General features: G+C 38.1%; 1 protein-coding gene across 1 annotated transcript; it reads left to right on the top strand.

Moving 5' to 3' along the window:
- The first annotated feature begins 5,650 nt into the window (after window positions 1-5,650).
- On the top strand, window positions 5,651-7,517 carry LOC116259004 (transcription factor MYB20-like). Its single transcript, XM_031636584.2, has 3 exons — window positions 5,651-6,143; window positions 6,238-6,367; window positions 6,479-7,517. Exons 1-3 carry the CDS (start codon window positions 6,011-6,013, stop codon window positions 7,239-7,241), a joined length of 1,026 nt encoding a protein of 341 aa, XP_031492444.1. The 5' UTR covers window positions 5,651-6,010; the 3' UTR covers window positions 7,242-7,517.
- Window positions 7,518-17,002: the final 9,485 nt, after the last annotated feature.

The raw sequence follows: 17,002 nt of genomic DNA, 5'->3' as shown, positions 1-17,002 counted from the left end.
GGCTTCGTTTCTTTCAGCAGGAAACTTCCTGTAGAAATCTTAAATTTTGTGAAGATGGAAAATTTCACTTTAGAAAAAGGAAAGTTCTGGCAAAGTGGTGCTTTTTCCGGCATAAGCGAAACCGTCGTTGTCGTCGGAGACATCTTTGATTGCCTTTGCTTACAACATTAATTCGATCTTCACTGCCTCTCTCTCTCTCTCTCGATTCCTCTCCTTCACGCTCATGGGCGAAGGCTTTGCAGGCGCCATTGCAGCTAGAGAGGTAAATGACATGCATTTGTCTTACTTTGAATTCAAAGCCTCGGTCCAGTCACTAATCCCATTACGATTCAGCTCTCATCTGTTAAAGATATGACTTAATCACGTATAAATGTGGGATTTTATGCTGAATCTGAATTTAGTTCAGAAAACTAAGTTTTGTTTGAATTTGCTAGATAATCTCCTTTAGTTGGTTCTCAAAATTTTGACATGAGAATTGGTACTGTCATTCACTGTCTCCTATATACAGCGGCCGAGGCAGAAAAATTTTCCCACGTACTTCTCTTTTCAAAAGGACACTATATATATATAACCGAGTAAATATGTAAAAATATTACTATAAAAATAAAAAAACATTGAAGGGATAACGTGGGCAGTTGCACACATGTAGCTCCACCTCTGCCTATATATTTATTCGTCAAAAATCTCTTCATAAGACAATCTGGAAAGGGACTCTCCTTGTAATCATGTGGAGCTTGAAAGGCGCGTGTTCTCTAAAGTTAATTTTGAACATTAATCATTATGACGTCAACTATATGTCATGCTGAGATGATCCAGCAACGGGTTCAAATCAATGGTCAGTTTACTCGCTCCAGGTAAGGCCCGGCCCGATGCTTCTTCAACTGATAGGCCCCTTTGCTTATTGAGGAGTTAATGGCGATCGTAATTACTCTCCCAAGACAAAATTCTCATTCTGCCTTGTTGACAATAGAAGCTGGAAGTTCTCTGTGTAGTTTTTTATTGTATATATTTGTGGAAGTTTGGTGAGGATCATTAATGCCCTTTATTTCTGTCATGGTTGCAGTACTAATGTGATGTAAGCCCTTGCAATCTCCTAAAAATTTATTGTCTGCTTGAGAATTTTTAATTACTTCTGCTGCGGCTTTGGTGAAGTTCAACCATTCAACAAGTAAGTAGTTGTTGAGTAGCATTATATAAGGGTCTTGACCTATTCTGACCATTAAGATGTCGCCCATTTCGAGTTTTTGCTCATTATTTTAGTGTTGGCAGGAAGCCCATAATGTTGTTAGGTCTTGAAGTCTCTTTCTTTCTTACAAAGGGAATGGTTTGGGGATTCAATAGGAGGTTTAAACACCAACTCTTTCTCTTATCTCAAAGGTTCAAGGCTGTTTCGAGACTTGAATGAAAAGTAAGAATGGGATGGTTTGTAGTGGCTAGTGTACTATACGCGCTCATTCTCGGAATCCATGTTTGCGAGCTACCGTCTAGGAGCTTACTTTAGTGCAGACCAAGATGAGTTTCATGGGGCATTGCAGCCTTGTTCTTTTTCAGTTTCGAGTTTTAGTTTCAAAACTCTTTGTCGAAGATCCGCCACTTTGCCAATTAGGACTGCATAGACTACTACACGTGGTAGGGACCCCAATGCTTTTTGGATAGCATGCGAATGGTGTTGTTAGGTTGGTTTGCTTTGATTCACGGCAGCTTCAGCTTGCTTGGAAGTTCACACGATCATGCTGCTTTGTTCGGCATGTTGTATTTATTTGCAGTAAAGAAGCGACTGGCTTTCTGTCTTCTTTCTCCGATTTCTTGTTAATTCATTGTAGTCGTTGTTCGGCATGTTGTGATCCACTTCGATGGCTTTTTCTAAAGCCAGTGGAGATTATCATATCATTAAGTTCCTAAGGGATGAGTTAAGACTCAAGGTTCTAGCATTATGAAAGGCTTGATCAAATGAAAGCAACTATTTATTTAACCTCTTACGTTGGATCTTCTTCAGCAGGGACGCGGACTGGTGAACAAAGCAATCCTCAACATTTCCCTTTTTCATTTCTTACATATCTATCTAATTTAGATCAAATAGTTTTGGCCCTTTAGAAGTGTTATACTTTAGAATTTTCCTTTCTTGTTCCACTGTCTCATGCAATAAAGAAACTGTTGCCCGCTCCGCGTTTCTTCACTCTCTCTAGCTGGCTGTTCCTTCAACTTGGTGTCATAGACATCTGAAAAGCATTTGATTTGATACGGGATATGAGCCAGCAATACCTGATATATATATATATATATATATATATATATATATATATATATATATATATATATATATATATATATATATAGACAACAGGAGCACTTGGTGAATTTGGGTTTTCAAATTGTAGAGAATCAATCCCATCCAAAAAATTTTTAAATATATACATAGTTTTCTTCTTGGTCATATTACAGGACTCGGTCTTTAAGGGGGAGGGGGGTATGTTTGATTACTCTAGGTTTGAAGTTTATAGATCTGATGTGAATTTGTCATGACATGTGTTTTTCCAGATGTGGTAAAATATCCATGGTAAAGTTCATATTTCATCAAGCTAAGCATCTACACTTGAAAACTTTATTTTACTTCTCTCCGATTTAAAATCAGAGATGAGAGGGTCTGATCTTAAACCTGTGGTTCTCAAATTCTGAGGATCTTAAATTCGAAGCTATCAAATGCTCCCGAAAATTTGTCAAACGCTCCCAAAAATTTATTTGCCGGGTAATAAGTAATAACTCAGAAGTTGTAAATACGACAAGTTCATGCGTCGTAGTTGTCAGGTTACTACGTCTCTATTTTAATCCAAAATTGAACGTATATGACTATGAGGTAATTGATGCCTTTCTCTGGCTGCGGCGGTTTTGATTCTATACTTGGACGACCTTAAAAATCCATATGACAGGGACACTTGGATGGATAGAATCTTCATTTCGCTGTAGGGTTTGTTGAAGATGTGAAGGAATGGCCAAGCTATATATATATATATATATATATATATATATATATATATATATAAAAGAGTAAATGGTAATTCTATCTATTTAGAATCATCTAACTTACTGATGAGGATTCCGGTCTATTATTATAAATAGTTAAGGGGAAAAAAGAAATAATAAGAAATGATCATCATATTTTTTCTTTATTTTTCTCTCAAGATCCATACTTAGATGACCCTTGTAGGTGAATTAAATAATAGATCATTATATATATATATACACACACAAAAAAGATCCATTATCTTTTTAAAACTACTCGCGACGCCTGTGCTTGAAGTTGTCTAGGCTGTATTCCAGTTACTGGCCGGGCGTACAGAAGTAGAAGTAAATCAGACACCTGTTTCGTTGCATGGCTCGAGATAAGCTTCATGGGAGTCTAAGCTGTTGCCGTTTGGCCTATCGTCTCTAACCAGACGTATTCTTAATTATCTAAACACCGTCTCCAATTTTTCTTCTTCTTTTTTTTCCCAGTGGCATTAAAACAATAGCTCCATGTGATGCCCATAAATGGGCCAGAGCCCCTCCTATGGAGCCCGAAAGAGCTCAGTCTATAGATAGACGCCCCATACAAACAAATGAAGAAGACCAATGTAAGTCTTCGACATGGAAGCTGGAACCAATTTGGGTAAAATTAGTGCGAACCACTTTAACTTTGAAAAAAAAAATTATAAAAGCATGCTCCTATTTTGATGAGATAACAAAAACGCGCCTATGTAAGTTCTAATTTAATTTATTTGACTAACTAAGTCATCCGAAAAAACAAGTCGTCAGATGAAAGAAACTTAAACTTGAGCATGTTTGTTACTATACTGCTAAAGCTCAAGCAAAAATTCTTAGGTTCAGGTGCTAAACTCTTAAACTTCGACGAGTTAGGTACATTGAAAACTAAAGTCCCACAAGTGTGAAAATCCTCAAATTCTAACCCCGTGCTTCTCCAGCTTTTGCTAGAAAATGGAAAAAGTTTGATTTGATTTCCAAGAAATTACTTGCAGTTGAAGTATGCTAAAATGAGCCCCTAAGAGCCATAGCATAGTTGGGGGTGTAGGACATATATATATATATAGTACATCCCTGCTTCAATTCTTGTCGGAGTTATATGTCCAATTACATCCCCGCTTGGATTCTCATAGTAAACGGTTGGGGTATTCTGTCGAGTTAAAGGCGCGACTGCCAACTACCCATCTAAGCCCCAGCATAGCATATGACCCTAAAGGCCAATGAAATGGAGAGTTTTCGAGTCTTTTTTCTTTTCTAGATTGTAAGTTGTTAACTGCTTTTACACCAAAAACAAAAAAAGTTTGGTACAAGTTATATGTCCAATGTAAGAAACATATATATATTTTCGAGTTAAAGGCGCGACTGCCCACTACCCATCTAGGCCCCAGCATAGCGTAGGACCCTTAAAGGCCAATGAAATGGAGAGTTTTCGAGTCTTTCTTTTTTCCTTTGTAGATAGTAAGTTGTTAACCTCAGCAAAAACAAAAAAAAGTTTGGTACGAAAAAAAATGAGTTCACCAAAGAAGGTTGAGGTCTGAATTCCACGGCCAACATGTTTGAAATCTTAAACCAATTCTTTGGCCGCGTCTACGGGCCTCACGTTGGCATGAGTCTCCATTTTTGTCTCGCTGGCCGAGGACATGTAAATGTAAAGAAAGGGACAACGGCCTCTTTTGGTCGTGGGTCCAAGTTCCCGGCACGGCGCACTAATTGCAGAGCAGCCCGGCATGGCTGGAGAGGGTGGGTCAACCGGGCTGGGTGCGCCCAAAAGCTTCTGGTTTCATCACAAAAGCTGCCAAGAGCCATAATAGCAGAAACCACATGTCCCAAGGAAGCACCGCCCAACTCACTGGGCTAAAGAAGAAGGAGACGACATGTGGTGCTGTGGAAGATCAAAATATGAAAGCGTTAATAACCATTGACTTGTGTAAAGAACAAAGTGCTTTGGAAAAGTGAGCCTCTACTTTCCCCCCCTTGCTCTTCTTCAAAGTCTTTGTCATGGGTCTCTCCCAAGTCAATCGTCAACAGTGTAATTTCCTCCGCCTTGGAAATCATGTCTTTACCTCAAAATAGTTTTCGAGATTTTGTCTTTTTCTTTTTTCCATTATGGTACTTTCGGGGAAGAAGGGAATTTTCCAAGAGCGGTCGCTGTCGTCCCCTCCGCCATTGAAAACAACAAAATTAGCTAAAACTTATCATGCTAGAGGAAGGCCATATCGGGAGACGGGAGTTTCTCCCGATTTCTAAAACAAGAGAAACTTAAGAGTCAGCGGCTTCGATGAGAGGGAATCATCTTAAATTAACAAGTCATGGTATCTAAGTTATAAGCTGCTCGTACCTTACAGCTTCCACTTCACCAAACACGAATATGTTTGCGTTAGATTAGATATAAATATGATGCATTCCCTTTTTCTTATACTTGTTTAACAGGTACCTACTTTGCTGAATTGGATAAACGAGCATATGAAGAGCAAGTGCCTGAATATACAAATGTTTTAAGAGAGGAAGAATATTCACATGTAAGAGCTTCTGGTTTTTTACATACGATAACGGAGAAAGAAAAGGAAATGAATTGAGAAGAAGAGAGTAAAAATTATTTGGGGAGTCGCTAACCATGCGGCACCTAATAGATGGCGGGCGGAGTGAAAGCATGACAGGCACGCGTTGTGAAAATGAGAAAGGGAAGGAGGGAGAGGATTGAGGAGCATCCCTCTTTATACGCCATCTCACGCTTGGTGTGTACCCGAAAGAAAGTCCTCATGGCCCTATTCCCTTCCCCACCCTTGCAATGTAAGCAAAACAGCAGCTCAAGTGCCGTTATCAGACAATAGCTTCGCACGTGCTGTCACGCCCCTCGCACGTGTACCTCCCAGACTTTGGTTGAAATACAGGGAGAGGGGTGCTCTTATTTCTTCATTCTCTCTCGATTGTGCTGTGTGCATAAATTCGCCAATCCACCTTGTTGGGGGGTTAGCTTGAAGTACAGAGAAGAATGGGGAGGCAACCTTGCTGTGATAAAGTTGGCCTGAAGAAGGGGCCGTGGACTGTGGAGGAAGATAAGAAACTCATCAACTTCATCTTAACCAATGGCCAATGCTGCTGGAGGGCAGTCCCCAAACTTGCAGGTTTGTCTCTGCTGCAAGAAGATTAGGTTCTGTATGTTGTGGTTGAAGTTTGAGTTCTTTCGCTAACATGCGTCCTTTGTTGGTTCTGCTTCAGGATTGCTGAGATGTGGAAAGAGTTGCAGACTGAGATGGACGAATTATCTTAGGCCGGATTTGAAGAGGGGTTTGCTGTCGGAGTTTGAAGAACAGATGGTCATAGATCTCCATGCCCAACTTGGCAACAGGTGCCCTTAATTCTTTCATTTGTTTTACTCTTAGGCTTTTATACTTTTGCTTCTTTAGCACGGGAAATTTTGTCTGTCAACTGCCACCAATTATAAGGACCTTGATTGCAGATGGTCCAAGATTGCCGCACATTTGCCTGGCAGGACGGACAATGAAATAAAGAACCATTGGAACACACACATCAAAAAGAAGTTAAAGAAGATGGGGATTGATCCTGTTACCCACAAACCCATCTCCCCTCCCGGTGATCAGCCTGACAGTGCTCAACCACCAAAGGAAGAGATGGGGACTTCTTCCTGTTCTGCTACATGCAAAGATTCAAGCACAGGTGCCCAAAATACCATGACACACTCCTCCATTTCCACGGTAACAGAGGAGGACAAAAGCATCAGCAGTGAGCTGTTTGTGGAGTCCCCGTTTGTCCCCATGGTTGCCAGTCTTCTTCCAACAGACTCTGCCATTAATCCGATTTTCTGCACCGATGAAGTCCCTCTCGTTGAGCCCCATGAGATTTTGGGGCCGTGCTCAAGCAAGTCCATTGATCCCACCTGTGCCACCTCCACATGGAATGACTACCTCGACTCGTACCAACCAGCAGCAGCAGCACCACCACCGTCTTCATCATCATCCGTGGCCATGAATCATGAAGACCTAAAATGGAAGAACCATGAAGAACTCTTCTTGCAGTTTGACATGATAGACATGGGGAACATGTTTCTCTGGCAGAGTCAAGATATTGATGATGTTGGCATGTGGGGAATGAACATGCAGGCGATATCTTCCACTATCGCTGATGAAGATGAGACGCTAGCATTCGACCCTTTCAGTTTTCCGTATCAGAGGACGTTTTTCGAATTGGACCACACATTATGACCATTACCAAGACAGCATTCATGCATGTCCCTAGTGCTTCGTTTCTCTCTGTAATATGTGAATGGTAATAAGTGGAGGGGACGGGAAATAGCAGGAAAGCGAAAGTGAAAAAGTACTTTATCTTTTCATCTGTCTGTTGTCTGTGCAGATTGAAGCTTTTTTTTCTTCTTCTTTTCTTTTGTCAAATATCATAAATGTAGCGTTTACATGAAAAGGGACTTGTTCTGTAATAAGAAAATTCGAGATAGATTTAAATCTTTCAAACACTGTGTCCTCTTGTGAGAAAAACTGTGCTATAATAAGAAAAGAGAGCACGAATTCTCTATCGAAGTCTTCATCTTTATCTTTATTGCTAAGGTAACTGAGATGCCCCTTATAATAGTCATTCTATTCCAGGATCCTTCATGTCAAACCTTCCCCTGCTCATTAGGTTGGCCTTTCCACATATTACAGAACAAAGTATGTACTGTAGAAAGCATGGTTAAGCTTCTCCTAGAATTCTGTAAAATATATCAATGGGCCTTTCTTAAAGATTGCTTTCTGGCTCCAACACTTAATTATAAAGCAATAAGAAAGTGAAAGCTGGCTGTGGAGCAAATTGATGGGGTCCAAGGAATCTGTATGAGGCAACAAGCAAATTAAGGAGAAGCAGAGAAGCGAGTTTTAGAAAAGAGAAGTGAGTTTCCCAGTATCTATAACTCAAAATGATTTTTTCAAGCAATCACACTTAAGTCATCCATGTGACTAGGCAAAGGCGAGAGTTGTGATGTCAATTATGAAACAATTACCTGGTTTTGCTTAGAAGCTCAACTTCTTCCAATTTAGCATATATCACTATGCTTAATGATGTAGATAGATCAGATTTTGGGGTGATTTAATATTTATTTAAAGGAAACTGCCTTTGATGTAAAACTCTCAAGTCTTATTCGGGCTTACTTTGGAGTTAAGGTCGACTTATAGTATATTATTCAACTTGAGTGTTATACTTGTCATCGTTTGCAGTATAAATGAGTAGCACACCAGAATGTGACGTGGCTACAGGATTAAAACCTTAAATCCCTTGAGTGTAAGCTGCCTTGTCACCCTGGTTACATTAAAGATAACTTAACACCTAAACGGTTGCACTTTGAACCCACAAAATTGATCAAACTTCATAATATATTCCGCCCATTTGAATCCCTAACCATGCTAATGCTCAAGAGTTGCATGCATTAAAGAGGACAAGATACGGTGGGAAGAAAGGAGCTGGCCCTCTTTCTGAAATTTGATTACGTTATGAAATATTATACAACTATTACATGAAGGTTCTTGTTTTCTTGAAAAATTTGCTTATTTCTAATATATATGTGCCATCTAATTTAAGTGATTAGGATTTAACCATTGTTCAATAACTTCCCATGAGGTGTTGCCTGAGCTTTTTCTTTTTATGGTCTTGTTTCCATAAGGCTTGATGGTCTCTCACTCACCAAGATTGGAGAACATATGTTCTAATTATATGCACTGAGTTTAGATGGCCCGAGACTTGCCATGGTAAAATTAGAGTCCTACAAAATGAAGAATATGGAAAGAAAACGCAAACTTTGGCTTTAAGGATTCACCAGCACCCATTATTAACAGTTGGGGTCCACCTAGAAAGGCCGATCGTTTCATTAGAAATGAACAAGCACATGGAGTTTGTATTTTATCTCATGTTCTCCACATGAGTTCCATAGCCTATAATTTAACTTTTTAGAGAGAGAGAGAGAAAGGGTAGCAAAATTTTCTGTTTAATATAGACAAACGGATGTGTTTTTAATCATCTATTTACGTTCAAGATATACAGAAAATTTTGTGAAAGGAAAAAAAAAATGCACGCACACACACACATGCACATAGGTCACTTTTCATTTCCCAGTTTGAACATATTCCAAACAAATGATCTTCCGTTCGTTACAAACTGTCCCCTGGCCAGAGACTTAGCGATATTCTTAGAAGCAATCATTTGTAAGTTGTTTGGCAGCAGGACTGCCTCATGAATTTACTCTAAAAGTTGGAGAAAGTTCATTGGACACTGAAGTTATTATTCAAGAACCAGCTCCAATTACAAATTCATAAAACAATGACAAATTTTCCTTACTGTCAAACTGCTCCTTCAGGTATTATGTCGTCCCTTTTTTTAGTGCCTCTTCATGAACAGGTGCGAAACCACCTAAATCTAAAACAAATTTCCTACCCATACTTAATCAATTATAAGCCCATCCAATGCTTTTAGACCAATTAAAAGGCACCCAAACGTCTTTCTTTTTTTTTTTTTTGATTTCGGAGGCTTTCTTAACGAAAGACCGGTTTCTGTCAGACCTAAATAGATTCCTTGGTTTGTGATTTTTGATGCATTTTTTTCCCCCATTTCAAAATCCCCGCACTTCTTTCCGCCCACTTATTAAAAACCAGCTCTTAAATATTTCTTTAGAGGATTACAATATTGGCGTGCCAGTTGCTTCAAGACCAGGTAGTTGACCAAAGATGCTAACCAAGATATTAAATGCCCTAGTTTCTTCAAAGACTGTTAGAAGAAAATGGAGCAGTTAGCGTAAACCCTTAAGAAACAAGCATAAGAAAGTAATCCATCTGTTAGCAAAGTACAGAGCCAACAAGCTCTTCACTAAGTGATTGGACTTCCTTCGAGTTTGATACATTTAATACTCCAGTCGACGCCTGCCAAAGTTTAGCTGGAAGATTATACAAAGAATAAAAACAAATAAGAGCGGAAGAAGAAAAACAGTAGCCGAGTCATTTTAAAAATACTCAAATCAGGTGAGGCACTTTTATTTAAAATTTTCGTTTAAAAATAAAGAACTTTTAAGAGTCTGGTGTAAGCAGTTGTCCACACCAATCACAATGTGACTACGCCACTGAATAGAAAGGAGAAGCTAAAGATTGGTGCCAGCAAGTTGTAGTAGGAATTATGTTAATGTTTAAGCAGAGACCGACTGTGGTGCCATTATTATTTTTGTCACCAGGCAATGATAAGGAATAATTACAATTAAACTATTTATTACAACTAAACTATTTATAAATTACAATTATTTACAGTTAGTCAGACTGAAACCAATTGGCTTCTTGTCTTTAAAAAAAAAAAAAAAAAGGGAAGAAGATGCCAATCTTGTTAAGTTTATTCGTCCCTCCGTTCATTATTTCGCAGCCTTTCACGTTTCGTATGGAAATAAATAAAATAAACCCACAAATCATAATGGTGCTTCTGACTAGAAGTCATTCCTTTTGTTATTAACTTATGTCTTCGTGTCGTTACATCCATTATGACAAAAATATTGTGGAAACTGGAAAGGGAGAGCATTTTTGTTTTCCTTTTTCATCTGTTAGGGTAATTTAACTCCAGTTACATAAGTCAGTCACTGCAGTGAAAATTGAACCTTTGACCTATTTCATCGCAAAAACTCATTTGTTTTGAGTATTATTTTTTTAACCATAAACAATGATATATGTGACATAAGGATGTACCGTAAAAACTATTTAAATCCTAATTTTATGTTTTAAAAGTTTTTTTTTACTGTTTATGCTTTGTATTCTTTTTAAAGTTTTTTTTCCTAATTTTAAGATATTTTGAATTTTTTGTTTAATTTAAAATTTTATATCAATTTTAGCCAATTAAATTGGTAAACGATTCCGATTCTGATTGGATTTACCGACTTCATGAATCGTTTGACTTTGCTATTGATTGGGAAACCGATTTTAATAGCATTGCATAAAATAATACTTTTTTGAAGCGTTCCCGTTTTAGTGACCCCAGTGTCCTTTGCCATTATGAAACGATACCTCTCGTCTCATCGTTTTCAAATATTTTAGTTGCCACTCAAGCGGGGGCGATCGATCTTGATGCATTATGACTTTTAACAAGATGCTTTATGGAAATTTACCTTAGAAATGCAAGTCTTCTTGGGTGAAAGAGTTGTCACATTGCATTTTAAAGATTTAATTTAATGGTGCAATACATAACATCTATGTCACCAGAATGCCGGCTGCGGGTGCCGGTGCCAGTGCGATACATCTCAAAAAATTACGGTGCGGCGATGGTATTTATTATTATTAATAATTTATTAATATAATATATTAATAATATCAAATTTGATAAAAAAAACTAAAAAAAATGAAATCAATAGGGTGCGGGTTGGGTGCGAATCTGGGTCGCACCCGCGTCGGCGCGGGTGCGTCACCAGGGTTGCCGCACCCTGGTGACATTGCATAACATCAATAAGGTAATTAAATTAATTGAAATCCACAATTAAGCTGCTGAATCATCAACATTAAGTTGTTGATCTTATCAGCGCAAGCCTTTGGAAGCTGCATATGACAAAATTGAATTGACTTAGAAACCATTTGAGAGGCACTTTTTGAACAAAAAAGAATCTAAATTGGATTTTAGATTAAAAAAAAGTCAAACTGAAACCTACGATCTTTTGATGTGTGGATGAGATTTCATAAGAACTTAGACATAAACATTCTTCAATCTACACATCAATAAAACAAAATAAAAGTTTCTAAATCCTTGTCTTTGTAACATGTTCATTATTTACAACAACATTGTTATGTTTCATTTATTTAGAGCCCACTGGATGGATATAACACCATGAAAAAGAGCTTTTAGCGATGCGAGGAAAACATCATGGTTTTACTGAGGTTTTCTTGTGAACGTCAGTAAAAATAATGTCGCTGATACCACCACTGATGTTCTGTTCTGTACTATGTCAGTAGAAATTAACTTTTCCATGCATTAGTAATACCCATCTTTGTTTTGTAGTGTAAATCTTTACCAATCCGGAGATTATCTGTTTATTTTGTCTAAACTCCAGGCTCCAATTGAAGGGATATACACAGTCACTTCAGTTACATAATTAATCCCCTTAAACCTACATCCAAATGTGAATCAAATAACTTCATGCGCTCATCCATATTTTTAGATTTCTCTTAGAATGAATCTAGATTGAAAAAAAAAAACAAGCTCATTCACAACCCAGCCTCTTGTTTTTACGATTTCAATATTGTTAAACAGATTACACAAAGACGCGTAACTTTTTGACTTGAACTAGCAATAGGAGCGTTCGAATCCAAGCGCATAGCAACAGAGACAGCCGAAATTCAGGATGCGTGTGAACGCAGACCAACCTGTTCCGCCACTCAGCAAAGCGTGTGATCCAACAGATTCAATATTCCAAAGCTCAAAGATAAGGACAGGACACCACAAGATCGCACACTCGAGAGAAAAAAGTTGAAATTTGTTTATCTTTCTTCACGAAAGACGCGTATTAGATTCAAGAAAGTTCGGGACGAATGAGAATAAGATATTCGACAACGCAAAGCAGACCTGTATTTGCCATTGAAGTCCACATCAAGTTACACTGCAGTGTACCGCTAGCTCTTAGACTGAACTTTTGAAACAGATGCCAGTGTTCGTGTTTGACTGTGAGGAATTAAAAGAAGGCCACTCGAATATGTTAATAATTTTGCACAGAAAAGTTCATTCCCTATCAGAATGATTGCTTTCATGGACTGTTAGGATCATAAGGGAGATCCCATTATCTAATGAGGTTGGTAGTGGAAGAATGAATAGGCAGGATGAAGATGTTGAGACTTCGTTGCTACTTTTTCCTTGTGTTTGTAACATGGTAGTATATTTTATAGGTTTGAAATCCCACACTGTTGATATGGGCTCTGTGTGTCGATGGTTTTTGTGGTTCAAAGCTAGGGCCTTTTGGTTGCATGAACAGGTGTTCCATCCTTGCTGGTTCAGGCCAAGACCATGATGATGACATGCCCATTTTAGCCTCATGCTCTAAGCCGTTGACACGTATATCAATTGTTTTATTAGTTGAAGATAAGTTAATAAACAAAAACTTTTGCTATTTAAATATTAAAAAGTAAGTTTTTAGTAATCATACATTGAGAAGTGGGTGCTGTTGCTTTCTTAAAGAAATTCTTTAGTCACAGTAAGTTTGGCAATATGGGTGCAGCGTCCAAAACCATTTTAGCCTGCCAACAAGCGGAAACCCTAGGAGTTGTGTGTGTTGTTCGGTGCATGCAACATACATTCACTAAAATAGAAAAAAAAAAGAACATTTTTGAAATTATTGAAAAGGACATGCATTTTTGTGTCTTTTCATTTTTTTCATTTTCTTTTTTGTCTTTACAAAAAAGTTTTTTTATTTAATTGAAAGAATTTCACATGAAATTTTTTGCACCAGCATGACGTACATAACCAGCTTAGTCGGAGATACAAAACAACCCGCAATTTACGGGTCAAAAATGCAATGGAAAAAGAATAAAATATGAGAAAAATAATTGTTTATGTAGCAAAATAGAGGTATTTGAAAATGAGTTTCTCATTTTAAGTTATACTTGGTTACCACAAACAGTAAACTAGTTTCATAGAAGCATGAAGTTTCCAGCAAAGTGAGCTTCCTCTCTAGACAAAAGCCTTCGATAACCATGGCCACCAACTCTGCAGCCATTGGAGCATTTGTCATTGACTCTAAAAAAGTTTGAACAGTCGAGACATTGTTAACGATCGGTGGAGCTTTCACACAATTAGACTTACAGAGTGAACTGGTGTTTGAACTCGACGCTTCCAAATGATGTCATGCTTCTGTGGAACGTCCTCCAAAATGCGAGTCTGCAAGTGTTGGCAGCCAAGTTTTCGAATATTTTATCGGAGAAAAGCCACTGAACATCCAAACTTTGTGCCAAAACTTAGCCGGTGGTGGACGAGCCATAGGTTGGTCCATCTCTGTAAAGAGAAAGGCATGCATGTTCTTAAAGTTAGTGGATACTAGCCGCACCTGTCTTTGGCCAGGTGAAGAGCAAGGGCATGTGGGCCTCTCCCATGGCTATTATGCACCGGTACAGTGTCTTTTCTCTTGTATGGAAGAGCAAAAAGATTTTGTGGGCATAGGCTGTGTGGAAAGAGGCATACATTATCAGGATGATGGCATGTAGCCCCCACCCACTAGCTGAAAAAAGCCTCAGATCCAGCCATGCTCCTTCTATTGGCTATTCACTTTCATCATGGCTTTTTGATAGTTCTTGATGGGGATTGTCCCAGCTCACTGTTTTTTGGCCCCCTGCACACGTTATCTTCCGTCACTGGGGTTTGAGATTGTGCTCGAGATGTTCAGTCGATTCTTGTTCTGCCATCTTTGAAAATATTTTGTTTTGGAGTGAGGAGCATGAACTCAATTTAATCTTCTGTTTTCAAAAAAGAGACTTAATGGGGACATGGATGCAGTGAGTACTATTAAGGGGTGTTTGGGTGACAGGTTCAAAACCTGATTTTTTAGGCAAAACCAGGTTTTTGAAGTGTTTGGGAGACATCAAAACTGGGTTTGAAGAAAACCCAGTTTTGACAAAACCTGGTTTGCAAAAAGAAGTGGAAAACCTGCTCCCCTTTGAGTGTGTTTGGATGACACCCACAAAAAACATGGTTTTCTGAATGCTCGTTGAAAACTCAATTTTGTAAACTTGGTTTGGATGACAAGTGAAAAACTTGGGTTTATGGACAAAAAAAAGTCTTACATGAATAGGCCCTTCATGAAAACCAAGATTTGACGAAAACCCAAATTTAATGTCATCTAAACATTCTTGAAATGGTGTTTTGGACAGTAGCCGAGCTAGAAAATTCGTTGGAGGAACACTTGTTTAAAAATACAAAAATACTCAAATCTAGTGGGACACTTTTATATATATATATAGACTGGTGGGGGCAGTTGCCTACATCAGTCACAATGTAGTTACGCCACTGGTTTTGGGGTAAAACCAGATTTTATCTCTCAAAAACCTGGTTTTAGGATGTCGTCCAAACACCCTTAAGTTATTCAAAAACCAGATTTTGAATGTGCCAACTAAACAACAAAAGAAAGTCTTTAAAACTCATTAAAAAACTTGGTTTTCATAAAACCTAGTTTTTTAGAAACTGGGTTAAAAGAAGGTGTCATCCAAATGCCATCTTAGTCTTTTCAAATCAAGTGAATCATTGTATTCTTGTGTGTTTGCTTCTTTCCTTCTTTCTTCTTCTTGATCTCGAAAGCTAGAGAGAGCCTCATCTTTAACAACCACCAAGGACTCGTGCACATGAAAAAGTAGGCTGCCCTAGAAACACGTAAGTCTATGACATGTCTCTTTGAAATCTTGTGCATGAACTATTGTGTTTGTAAAACTCATATGATTGGATAGCAGATAACGGATATGCGTTGATCCTTCTTCTGTCTTACTATGAACATTGTCGCTCTCCCTCTTAATTTCCTGAACTTGTTCTTAATTTCCTGAACTTGTTCTCTAGTGCGTCATTGCGTACGTTGGCACCTCAACAAGGTCCGGGCTTGAATGGAAGTTTGGAGAATGTTCAATCACATGCACATTTTATACGACGTTAGTGCTGTCCCAAGCTAGGCGCGTCCAAAGCTCGACGTAGGGTTACTCACTCGACCATGCTCAACTTTGTGATCTATCTCTAATTGCTTTCTCTTTTTTAATATGGGAGTTTGTAGCTTTTTGTCAGAAGTGCAATGAGAAAACTGAGAAAAGAGATATTGTTTTTCCTTTTTTGTTGAAAGAAATAGTATGAGATAGATAGTCTCAAGACATTTCCACCTTTTTTTCAGTTTCAACCCAGACAATCACGGGTAGAGTCAAAGGGATGGGCCTTAGCACCACCTCAAAAAATTAAAAAAAAAAAGACAAACATGTAAATTTTAGAATATTTTACTTGGTCTATATGAAATATTTTAAAAAATAATATTTCAGTCCATGTCAAAATTTAAAAACTTTAATTTTGCCTGAAAAAATTCTAGCTCTATCCAAAATGACACAGTTTTTAAAAAATCATACAAACTAAATGATAATTAATGACGAAGGGATGCATCTTATCATGTTTTAATCGCTATGCTGTAGGTAGACTGTCTGCCTCAAGTAGACTATCCTCTCCCACCATTCAAACACGACCAGAAGGATTGGAATGGACCATATCTATCACGGTTATGTCTCTTGTGGCAAGGGATTTGGGAGGCTAAGCAAAATATATATATATATGATCCAAGCGAGTTTGGTACACATCCCTCTCTGCATGCACCAGGCGTGTAATGATTAAAATGTTTCTCCCATTAAAGTTAAAAAAAAAACACTTCTAAAATGATAACAAGTGAATATAAAAATATTAAAAGACTAAAATGTATATGCCTTTATAAAAAAAAACTTTTAAGTACTCCTACCTCCCTTCTTTCTTTTTTGTGTGCATATTTGTTGCGTGCGCGCAACCCACACTGGAATTCACGACCTCCTTCAAGTTGAAGTTCTCAATATATAACCTTTGATAAAACACATTACAAGATATAACTATGCATTCAAAAGCATGATAAAAAAAAATTGACATTGAGAGTAGTGTCCGCTATCTTTGCGGTATAAAGAAGTAGCGTCCATGAAAATTGAACTAACGGCTAAACACTCACCGACCCGACCGATAATGCAATGCCCATGGAGACAGAACGAGACTATTGACAATGCTAACCATGCTTTTGTAAATGTAACTCCATGCAGTAGCTTGAAGAGTAGATAACTGGATAGTAGTTCATTATTCTTGAGGCTGATTAGCATTGACTACCAATAAGCATTTACGTTTATGTTTTCGTGTCTAAGTGTTAATGCTATCGATAACAGCGATCACCTACCAGCTCAGCTAAGCCAATTTTCAAAGAGATCAGCGAGACTTAAACATCATA

This window comes from Nymphaea colorata, chromosome 8 (genome assembly GCF_008831285.2).
Source record: "Nymphaea colorata isolate Beijing-Zhang1983 chromosome 8, ASM883128v2, whole genome shotgun sequence".
In the NCBI taxonomy this organism is placed as follows: domain Eukaryota; kingdom Viridiplantae; phylum Streptophyta; class Magnoliopsida; order Nymphaeales; family Nymphaeaceae; genus Nymphaea; species Nymphaea colorata.
This window is presented reverse-complemented; position numbering and strand designations above follow the sequence as displayed.

Excerpts from the sequence above, each read along its gene's own strand:
- LOC116259004 (XM_031636584.2), top strand. The coding sequence starts at position 6,011 with ATGGGGAGGCAACCTTGCTGTGATAAAGTTGGCCTGAAGAAGGGGCCG. Across the intron at positions 6,144-6,237 it reads GGCAGTCCCCAAACTTGCAG|GATTGCTGAGATGTGGAAAG; the intron begins GTTTGTCTCTGC and ends GTTCTGCTTCAG. Across the intron at positions 6,368-6,478 it reads CATGCCCAACTTGGCAACAG|ATGGTCCAAGATTGCCGCAC; the intron begins GTGCCCTTAATT and ends CCTTGATTGCAG.